This window comes from Lonchura striata, chromosome 12 (genome assembly GCF_050655825.1).
Source record: "Lonchura striata isolate lonStrDom1 chromosome 12, ASM5065582v1, whole genome shotgun sequence".
Taxonomy (NCBI): Eukaryota; Metazoa; Chordata; class Aves; order Passeriformes; family Estrildidae; genus Lonchura; species Lonchura striata.
In genome coordinates, this window is record NC_140714.1 from 5,759,460 (window position 1) to 5,770,801 (window position 11,342).

At 42.2% G+C, this 11,342-nt stretch overlaps 1 protein-coding gene across 3 annotated transcripts; it reads right to left on the reverse strand.

The window, feature by feature from the left end:
* Nucleotides 1–1,360: 1,360 nt before the first annotated feature.
* KBTBD8 (kelch repeat and BTB domain containing 8) lies at nucleotides 1,361–10,640 on the reverse strand. 3 transcript variants are annotated; one of them, XM_021550994.4, is made up of 4 exons: nucleotides 10,482–10,640; nucleotides 9,052–9,262; nucleotides 7,302–8,416; nucleotides 1,361–5,024 (listed from the first exon to the last, which is right to left on the reverse strand). In XM_021550994.4, exons 1-4 carry the CDS (start codon nucleotides 10,606–10,608, stop codon nucleotides 4,561–4,563), a joined length of 1,917 nt encoding a protein of 638 aa, XP_021406669.2. In that variant the 5' UTR covers nucleotides 10,609–10,640; the 3' UTR covers nucleotides 1,361–4,560. The 3 variants fall into 3 exon arrangements, with proteins under 3 accessions (XP_021406669.2, XP_085446451.1, XP_085446452.1); XM_085590325.1 differs by lacking the exon at nucleotides 10,482–10,640 and adding an exon at nucleotides 10,454–10,476; XM_085590326.1 differs by lacking the exon at nucleotides 10,482–10,640 and having other exon boundaries at nucleotides 7,302–8,461; nucleotides 9,052–9,191.
* Nucleotides 10,641–11,342: the final 702 nt, after the last annotated feature.

Consider the following 11,342-nt stretch of genomic DNA (forward strand, 5'->3'; position numbering starts at 1 on the left):
GATATTTACATCATTATTTGTGTAAAACACAAAAATCAGCAGTGAGGCACAGGGACCTTAGTGAGATATTAAGGAATGAGGGAGGTTCCAGCTTTCCTAGTCTCACTCTTCCATCTTCAAGAGGCCCAAAGGGGAGAACATGTGCAAAGAGATAAGGAGAAAGCAACAGCTGGATGGTTATTTCCCCACCTCTTGGCTGCACATGAGTGCCAAGCTGTGAGATATTCCCCTGCAGGCAGCATGCACAGCTTTTGGGCACAAACACAGTGGATAAGTTCATTTAATTAATGCTACTTTGCTTTAGGGGGTGTGCAGGGGTTTGTGTGTTCCTGTCCTTCAGCAGATGTTTCCAAAATAGCACAACTCGCTTCCAAAAGGAAATCTGAAAGGAAAAAATGCCCAGCAAATAATTCCACCATCTACCTCCAGAGAGAAAGAATCTCTCAAGGGCTCAGCTACTTCTCTCTTCAAAAAATACATTGGAATTTACTTTAGTACCCAAAGAAGGAAAATCTTTATTAATCCTTAAATGAGAATAATAATTTGCAAACCTGTGGCTCCCCAGCTCCCTCGGTTAGCTGCTCACCCTCCTTGCACCTGACCCTGCAAAGTCATCCTCTGTTACAGCATTGGCTTTGTAACATGCCAGCATCGAAAGGATTTCACAAGAGCTCCACAGGAACTTGGGGCACTGGGGGGACAATCCCTGTTTCTGTTCTTTGCCACAAAAAAAGAGAAATTAGGGAATCAAAGAGCATGGTTGAAACACTCCTGTCCCTCTCTCGTTCTGACACTGCTTCCATCGCCTGTGTGTTTCCTGCTTATGCAGGAATTTAATTCCTTTTTTGCTCACACAAGTGTCTTGCCCATTTTACCCAATTTCTTATTCATCAAGTTGTATCATTTTAGATCCCTAAGGAAGTGATCCTTTAATATCAACCACAAATAATGCTGGAGCTTTGCCTTAAAAGCCAGGGGTCTCTAGTTCTCAGCTCTGCAGCAAGGGTGCTGGGAAATTCAGTGTACAGGGGGCTGGGGTTTTCCAATGTTCTCAGGTGGGAAAGCCCCACCTGACACTCACTCCTGCTGGAACGCCAGCTGCAGACAAAGGCATGGAGAAAGGGAAGGGAAAGACCATGTTGCCTGTGTGTAAAAAAACCAGAAGTTACACCTGAACAGCCACAAGGAATGAGACAAAAGAACAAAGCACCTTCCACATCAAAAAAAAAGTGACATTACACACAGGTGAGGCACAAGTGCAGAAATAGACTAACTGAACAAACATCAAAAATACAACAGATTAATTTTCAGAAATTTACTAAAATGCACACAGATTTGTCACAAAACCAGTTGAACTCCATTGTATTTCAACAATAGGTTTATTTTAAGAAACATAACATGACATTAAGTAAAAATGCAAAATTGTGCAATTATGGCAAAATGTTTAAAAATCCACACATTTGCCCTCATAGGACTACAGTACTTCTTACTAACATACCTGAGCACTGAATGTTGGATGCCACTTCTCAACAGCCTCGCCAACAGGGAGCTCTTGGATCTCTTGTAGAACATACACACACTGCATGTCTGGTGCACCAAAACTGCTTTGAGTTATTCTAAATTTCACTGATGGAAGCAAGTGGAAATTACAAAATGTTTCCTTCTAAAGTAACTAATAATTTTGGAAGAGATTTACACTCACCTAAATTCTCACAACACCAGAAATTCATTTCATAAAGGGAAATAAACAAATGCCAAAAAAAATTTCCAAATGAGCAAAATGTACAGATTACTGTTCAAATATTATCAGTACCTTTGGTGCAATTATTTTTTTTTTTTTGTGCTGTGCAAGTTTACTTAAGCCTGACTCTAAAGCAAAACTTTACCAGGAATCTGACTTTCAGCATAACATAGAAGCATTTAAGAATTGGCAAAATGTCACAGCTACATTACTGTCTCAACAAACTCCTCATGCAAAAGATTTAGTATATTCTACTCCCACAGCAATTTCCAGGATTTAGCTTTCAAACACATGACAGACTTGGATCACACCCTCAGTTTGAATGGTTAAACAGAATGGAGATCTTCGTACTTTAGTGCAGATAAACAAAATTAACAAACCTACTGCAGAATTAACCACAGCATATTGTACTTCTATACATCACATGACCAGTCAACTGCTAACTCAATTCTATGTCATAGTTTCAAGTAATATATTGAAATTTGTTCTACTAAATAAATATAGATTGTCAAAAAGCAGCAAGAAATCTTGTAAATAGTCAACCAAGCTCAAAAAAAAAAAAAAAAAAAAGAAAAACAAAGAAACAAGGAAAAAGTTACACAACACTTCGCAAAAAAAATGGTCTTACACACAAATGCAACACTGTTAGGGAGGGTGCTTCAGAAAGCTTGCAGCTAGAGGCCTACAACAGCGCAAAGAGAGCTAGCCAAGGACTAAGGATCATTAGTTAAAAATTAAATTAGGTGTACTTCTCAGAAAACCCTTATTCTTGGCTATGCATAAAGATAAAACTATCCAGAAGAAAACTAAACAAAGAAACAATACACCTTAACACTATTGGAAAATGCAGTCTTAGCGAGAATTGCCAGATTCAGGAAAAAACCAAAATGCAGGTGCTCGCATTGGAAGAAGAGTTTGGTGAATCTCTGGAAGATGAGGTATGTAATGCAAAGAGGCATTTTTATTTTGCTTTTCATTTCACAGTTTTTTGTTTGTTTTCGCCTCTCAAACATTTTGTGCAAGAATTAATAAATAGAACCAGACGAGTATTTTCATGTATTAGGAAGATTCCATTTGGGAACAGGAAGACCACATAGTAAACAAACATTATCCAAATCCTCAGCCATGCCAGGGGGATAAACAATGAGCTCAATATTTGGCTGACTGAAATATCAGCTGTTAAGCCAGATAATGGTAAGCACTTTCAGGCAGTGATGGCCAGTGCCATGTCAAGTTAACTGGTTTACTTAGGTCAACAAGAAAAAACAGGAAAGAGTAAGATAACTTAAAGCTCTGCAAAAAGCAGAGCTGTAAGAAACCTGGTAAATTACAGCTGATGCAAGTTTTAGGAGTCCTCTTTTCCCTTTTAAATTTCATTTTCACTACTGAAGTAGAGGCTGAACTTTGAACTTATTTACTTTTTAAAAATAAGTTAAATGTTAAATACATAAAGATAAGTGTTGCAATATATTCCTTATTCTGTATTTCCCCTAAGATTATTTAAGCCATGGATGCTTATTGTCAATTTTCCTTTAATGCACTGGATAATGCTGACAGCTCAGTAGTGCAATTTTTCACATTATAGATCAGAAGGAAATAGAAGATAGTTGGGGGCTTGACTGCAAAGATAAAACAACTTGCAAAGTTAAACCACACTTTTCCAAATCACCAGAGCACATGCCAACTCTGCACATAGCACTGTACTGTAGTGGAGACAGAATGAACACTCCACACAAAGAGAAAAAATAAAAGAGAATTAGTATTATTAAGGCCATATCCTGTCACCATTCTGTGCAAGAACACCACTGCAGTAAAAATGTCATGTTAGAAAAGAATCTGATGACAGGACAGGGCCTGAAGACAGACACACACTCCATGGAAAATAACAGGCTGTCTTAAACAGTAGCAGAAGGCTGGCCCAATTCAGACAAACAAGTATTAAAAATGTACTAGCACCATCAACTTTTGGGTTAAAGCCCTTTACGGGGTGGAAAAAAAAGTTTTTAATCAGTGTTAAAAAAATGTTTGTACAGCACTACACCTATGTGGCAAAAAACAGGTTTTGGGGTTTTTCCCCCACTCTTATTAAGCTCAATTTCAACAGAAATCCACAGACAGGAACTGGTACAACAATATGAACAGGCCTCCATCCGGGGCAAAGGTACTCCACAATCCAATTCTGACTTGAGTTTTTCTTCCAAATTGCAGTGCACAAACAACATCACAAACATCTTAGCAGACTTCAAAAACAGTACAAAAAGAAGAGATCGTTATGAATCAGGATCTACCATTCCTCTCTATGTACTTTCAATCTAAATAAATTTTTTAAAAAAGCAACAAAACTTAGTGATATTGCCTCAAATTTTACCCGTATTAAAAAAAAAGAGAGAAAAAAAGTCACTTCAACACATCTTGGACATCCTTAACTATTAATGCTAGATTTTCTTTCACTGTAGTGCATAGTTATCCTGGCTCTTCCACTTAATTTGCTTTCACCACAAAAAAAAAACCTTAAGTATGACATGATTAAGTGTTTACCAGAAAAAAAATGCTGATAATTGCACTTTGTAACCTCCTTCTCATTTCCCAGGAAAACATCAGTAAATATGAAACTGAACCAGTAAGTCCCTCCCCAGACTGCAACCTTTAAAGAGCACCCATCCCCGTATACAAAAAACTGTCTGTTTCATCTTACAATAAATACTGACAGAATTTCTTTGTTTTCTTTTAAGACATGTTTTCTCTAGCATCAAATTACCACTGAAATCACTAAGGCCTGTTACTGAAAAAAACAAAAAAAAAAAAAACAAAAAAAGAATTTAAATAACTTTCTGAAGACACTGCGGATACAATTTAGCAACAACACATTCAAAATGCCGGCCTAAATCCCAGAGCCTGTCTGGAGTCTCGTAGACTTTCTGCCACTGGTCAGTGACCTCATCGTACTGGTAGAGTGAATTCTTCCTGCTGGTTCTGAAAACGTGTTCTTCAACAGTGACTTGAGTAGCTCTGACAAAGAGATGGAGTTTGTTTTTGAGGAGAACAAGTTTTATGTATGGATTGATGGACTGGTCGCACGGGAAGTCTTTTTTTCGAGTCCACTTGTTCTGCTCGATGTCGTAGGCCTCGACGGTGAACATGCGCTGATGGTTGCCACAGGTGCCAGCTATGTAATAGATGGAGTCGTTGTACACTGTCGCCAAGCCTTGGATTCTAGGCACAGTCATTGGGGTCAGAAACCCCCAGTAATCCTTCTGAGGGTCGTAGCAAAGGAAGAACTCCCCTGAAAAGAGAGGGGAAATAAAACATAACTCGTGTTTTGTTTCCACACCAGCATCTGCAGCAATTAAGCTCTGAAGTACGCTCTTCCACAGACAGAAACACTCTAAATTTTCTAGAGCCTGGATGCCAAAACAAACACCCCAGCACCATCAAATGCTTTCCTTTTAGTGCTTTACAAAAATGTTAATAGCATGACTAAAACCTACTTTGAGTTTCTGGTTCAGCTGAAGCACAGGGAATTTGAAGCATATCAGAAACACATTTTACAGAGTTTCAAGGTATCCTTTATTACTTCTAAAGCATTCTTTTTCATTTAGGACAAAACCTTTCAAGATTCCAGTCTTGAAACATTTGAAGTACATTTGTGAAGATGTTAAAGAGTGAAACAATGTGTCATCTGCAGATAGGGAGTTTCACAATTATTTGCTCAGGCTTAGCAATCTTCAAACCCTGAATTGTATCTTACACCACACTCAGATTTTGAAGCTAGTGGTATCAGGTGGCTGGGTTACACATTTAGGCTGATTTGCTTGAAAGGAGGCCAGGTGAGAACCTGTATGAAGCTACTGATTCATGGTTAGGTTTGTGGTTAGATTATAAAACACCTCTGCTGCTCAGCGCCCAGAGCAGCAGCTACAGACTGCAGATAAAGGAAGTTCAGATGACCAAAAACTCACACTCTGTACATTTCATGAAAAGAACATGGATAAAGGCCACCTTGACTTTTGTAAAGTCCAGTGGGAGAAAGGCCTTACATTTGCCAATATTAGCAAAATTCAAATCATACATGATTTCACCTGGCTATCTTAAGAATTTTAACCAAGCTGTTGTGTGACCAAACACCTCAAGTATAACAAAGAATACAGAAGTGAGACAGTAAAATTGGTGGAACAGAGTTTAAGAGATAGAGTCTTACAGATAATACTGATTTTAATTATTCAGTTTTGTTCCACAGTGCAATCTCCAGTGACTGACACTTGCATTCCATAGGCATTTTCCCACTCTCATCTATTCTTATTGACTACATCTAACTTAGGAGTTTTACCTAGAAAAATTACTAAAACCTAACCTCTTTGTACTACAGCACAACTCAAACAAGTTTTTTTCTAGCCACCCATCACACTACCCTTTAGAATTTGCTGGTTAGCACAGGAAGTAGCTTATTTGTATGAGCAGTCAGTTGTCACTAAAAGCACTGAAGCACAGAATCAGTGCAGCTAAAATTTGTGAACAAAGAGCACTCTTATTCTATAGGTTATAATAATATCATCCACCTTTTATCAGTTCTAAGAAACACTAAAAAACAAATACTAAGTTCAGTATTCTTCAGCATTCCTTTCTAAATATCTAAAGCAGATATTTGACCCAAGAGAGAGGGATTTAGAGAACTTTTTAGCACAACAGAACTATTTAAGGCCACAACCAACAAGAGTAGAACATGATACAGATACAATGGAAGAAGAAAACTGCAAATCATATGGAAGATCATGAATGCAAAGTCAAGAAATAATGTTAACTTCTTTTGGTTAATAATAAGGATCTTACAGCACTCTTTCTTCCCCGTGGTCCAGCTTTGTATGGAAGTGACCCAAGAAGGAGCTGGTGTGCATCTGAGACCCCAGCTTGTGCAGGTGTTTACAGAGCAAAACAAAACTGGGACACTTGCCCCTCCTTCTTCTTTCCCACTTTGTGGGCCTCTTACCACAGCCTCAGACCAGTCTCAGCACTTCTCAGTGTGCACTGAATGTAAAGGCAGTACTGCAATTGCTGACCAAAGAAACAGAGTTAACTGAGATACTTTATCTCTTTCTAGCTTCTAAGATGACTTCAGAAAGCAGGGTAGGGCAGGAAATGAAGACTCAGGAGGCATTAATCAACTTTTACAAGTCACCAAGAATAAAGACACCAGGAATTTTCTCAGCTTTAGCCAAGTAAAATGCTAACTGCTTTTTCACAGGACAGTATCTTTTCTTCAACTTTGGTGCATTTCATCCAGGTAAATATTTAGTAAAGAATTTTCAGAATTAATTTGAATACTGTATTGTTCACTCAGAATACCACCAAAAATGCCATCTGTGCAATAACTCAGTACTACAACTTAGTGACACATTGCCAGGGCATGAGAATTCAAGCAGCAACCCCCCTCTTCCTTGTTCCCCCACTCTTCCCCCCACTGTGCCCCATTGCCCAAGGGGTTTTTCCAAATTGCTTAAGAAAACACAGACTGAACAATCCCCACTTCCAATAAAACATCACAGAAGCAGTCAAACCACCTTACCCTGTAAAACATAGATGTTATCCTTATACTCCACAGCACTGTGGAACTCCATTGCCACCGGCATGGGACACACAGCTGTCCAGCAGTTCTCCCGGCTGTCGTAGCACTCCACAGACTTGAGGGAGTTGCGCCCATCTCCTTCATAAACTCTCCCCCCGATGGCGTACAGCTTCCCACAGCAGTGAACCAACTTGCAGCCTATTCTGGCCCGCAGCAAAGGAGCCTTGGGAATCCACCTATTGCCAGAGTGATCGTACATCCAAAAATCACTCTCGGCCCGGTGGTCGATGGAGACCTCGCTGCTGCTCGGCCTGTAACCACCCGCAATGTAAATGTCGTTATCAGGAGACACCAGAATTCCCACCTCCCTCAAGTCATTTGGTGGCTTGCATAGTTTAAACACTCTCCCTGTGACCGAATCTAAACAAGGCACTGTTTGCTTCTTTCCTGAGTGTTTGTGGGCAGCATCGAAGCATATGATCATTTCGGAAGCGGTCATTCCAAGCCGCTGTGTGTAGCCATTGGCACTGGGTTGTCCCTTCTGTACACAGCTTTTGGCCATCGCCTGTGCAAACACGGGAGGGATTTTCTCTAGAAACGTCTCGTCCAACAGAGGCAGACGGATGCATTTGGCAAATATTTCTGGAAGGTGCACTTCTCTCTTATTTTGTTCATGCTCAAACCACCTTATAATGCTCTCATAAACATGTTCTTCTTTATCTACATTTAAATCATCGCTGTTGAGGATACTTATCAGTTGGTCTTTTCTCAACTGAAGAAACTCTTGCTCTTTGGTGACACTCAGAAACTTCTTGCGAATGTAGTCTTGCGACCTGTCTTTGAGTTCCTGATGACCATAGTGATCAGCGAAGATGAACACCCCAATGGAGTTCTGTGGGTCCAAATGACTGATCATGTATTTAGCACACTGGTCTTGTATGGAAGGGATCTGGAAGATACTGGCTGCAGTGAACAAAGCTTGAACGTTGGCCTCTGTCAGCACTACTCTGGAGGTATATGCATAGTTCAACACTAAATGCATCGACTCTGCCTCGACACCAACGATCCGAACTTCCTTCTGCGTGCTCTCGGTAAGGCCGCTCGTGAACATCGATCTGCAAGGCAGGAACACCCAGCAGTTTGTCTGCTATTGCCTTTAGCTACTGGCACAAAATTAAACCGATTAAACTGGCACAAATTAAACACATCTAGTCCCAATGCCTTTGCCCCTCTGTCAGCACAAACATATTTAGCACAGGTGTTAAACTCTCCTGTTGGGGTACCTAAATTTAAGATCATTTCTACTCTTACTGAATCAAAAGTGGAACTTCTTAATTATCTCATTAACCCCATGTTAAAATTCACTGAGTTTACAAGCAAAGATCTTGGCATTTCCAAGTCTTTGCATTCAACCTTCAGCAAGTTATTTCACATGCATGCTCAAATATGTAACTTGAGAAAAAAACAAGTAGTTGCAATATGATCTTACTGTATCTCTGATACCCTCAGTAGCAGGGGCAGTTTTGCTTGGTTTAAAATTGTGTGACATTGTCTCCAATGAAACTCTCCTTTGAGAAACAGACACAGATAATCCACTGACCTTAAGAGAACAATAATCTTTACTTGCTAGTGCACGTTATTATCTAGAAATACACAGAACTTACTTTCATTACATGAAAATCTAAAAAAATCATACCTACACTAATACTCTGTCTGCTTTGATCCCCACTAGAACAATGGATGGTTTTACCTGAAATAAGGACTGATTGCAGCAAGAACATTCCTATGACAGGAGAATGTCTTCCCATGATCCACTTCCACCACAATGTCTGTCAGCTGTCCTTCATCATACATGGTCTTCAGCTGTTGGAGAATACTACAAGCATGGAAGGGGTCCATTCCACTGCTGACTTGGTTTGAGGGAGGGACTCCGTTCAGTGTTTGTGAAAACTGACTTGGTTCTACAAAGCAAAATTGAAACTTTAACAGAAAACAACCAGTAACAAAAGAAAAAAGCCTCCAAAAAAATTCATGCACGTGCCAAAACCCAAAAAGCACAAATTGATATTCCATAATTTCTCAGCATCATCATCCTTCAACAGCAAGCCAAACATTGTCATGGGTGTGTAAATACCTAAAGAGATCTCAATACTTTTTCTTCCTTTTCACAATGTACTTGTCAGTTACTATTCAACTATAAAGTTCTGTTCTATCCCCCTGAAGAGTTTATATCCATTAAGGAAAACAATACAAATACTTCATACAACTGGGGAAGGGGAAATCAAGTCAAGAAACACAACACATATTGACATTTAAAATAGAAAGGGACACAGAGGAATAAAATAAGTCCCCAGACTACCCCCACCATTACACAAGCCTGTATGTAAATATTTAACTTCACATTGAAACAGGAACTGGCTCCTGCCTTACACAAGTAATAGCTGGAGCAGAGGCTCATGAAGAAACAGCCCTACAATAAGTCTTAACTTAAAACTCATAAATTTGTAGATACAGTTACATCTTTTCTCTACAAATAAAATAGAATTATAATTTGAAATTTCTCACGTGTGAAGGAGCTCATATATGACCGTGGAAACATATTTAGTAGAGCATATGCTGCTAAATAACATGTGATAAGCCTAATGAAGTAAATCCCAAAGTGAAAATTGAGCAATAGCTCAAGCACAAAATCTGTTTCGTAATAGCACCAAAATTTTTACGCAACAAAAACAACAAAGGCGAGCTGAAAAGAAAAACATTAGGTGGCCAGAGCTGCAAATCAGGTAAAGCTGCTGACTGCAACAGAGTGCTTCCGACAAAATTTAGGCAACACAAAGGGGCAAAGAGGAGCGAGAGAGCACACCCATTTTCACAGAAGCCTTTCATCAAGCCCCCTCCCCTCACCCAGCAGGGGGGTCCCTCACGGGACAGCTCCTTCAGCCTCACACAGACACTGCCCCGCTCCCACACACAGCAGCCGTCCCCTCACGCCATCAGCTCGCACGGCCGAGCCCCGCTGCCCTGCCGGGGACCCCTCACAGCCCCGAGCCCCCTCACACAGCACAGGCCCGAGCCCCCTCACGGCCGCTCCCCCACAGACACCCCTCAACACCCTGCCCCGGTACCCCGCACCAGCACCCCCCGTGTCGCACTGGGCGCTCCCCCGTGCCCCGCACCGACCTCCCAGCGCTGCCATCCTGGGCCCCGCTCGGGCAGCGGCTCCGGGGGCGGCCCGGCAGGAAATGTCACCGCGCCGCTTCCCCCGCTCACCGCCGGCCGCGCACCCCGCAGCATCAACCGCGCCCATTGGCCAGTGCCCCCGCTGCCTGCCGGGACATGTAGTGCGGGCTGGCAGCTCTTGGCGCGCGGGGCCTGCCGGGAGTTGTAGTCCCTCTGCAGCGGGATGACTGGGAGTTGTAGTTCCCGGGGGGAGGCGGGACCAGCCGGTTGCGTAGCAACGAGGCGGCGGCGCCTCGGCGGGCCGCCATTTTGGGCCCCGGGGCAGCGGCAGCGCCTTGTCCCGGCGGGGTGCGGTGTGTTCCGCTCAGCAGCGACACCCGGCAGAACTGGCCTCTCCTGAGGGGGAAATTGCCCCCTCCGCCCCCAAACCCCGCACTTCTCCTGCCCACGCTGAGCTGCGGCTCCTGGGGCGAACGCTGAGGGGAGCGGGTGGCGCCCGGAGCTGCCGCCGCCGTGGGTTTTTCACCCAGTTCTGCGCAGTATTCCCTGGAACTCTGAAGGGCAGAAGGAGATGTGCAAGCTGCTCTGAAATCCATGACAGTCACACACCATGTTAAAGCTTCATATAAATGGCATTTGCATTGCGCACAAATATTTGACCTTGGGGCACAGGAATGCCTGCCAGCGTCCTAATGCTCCAGGGGTGTGGTGAAGGGCAGGATGTGAGACCACTGGATGTGCAAGGCTGAATTAAACTTTGATAGGAACTAAGAATCGGCTACTTGGTCTGAAAGCTTGTTACACCAAGAATATTCTGAATTTTTCCAGGGTTGGTGACCCCAGCACGCTGTGGACAGCCAG

Coding starts and splice junctions, on each gene's coding strand:
- KBTBD8 (XM_021550994.4), bottom strand. CDS start 10,608: ATGGGCGCGGTTGATGCTGCGGGGTGCGCGGCCGGCGGTGAGCGGGGG. Junction 9,263..10,481: donor CAGGATGGCAGCGCTGGGAG/GTCGGTGCGGGG, acceptor TTTGCTTTGTAG/AACCAAGTCAGTTTTCACAA. Junction 8,417..9,051: donor GCAATCAGTCCTTATTTCAG/GTAAAACCATCC, acceptor CCTGCCTTGCAG/ATCGATGTTCACGAGCGGCC.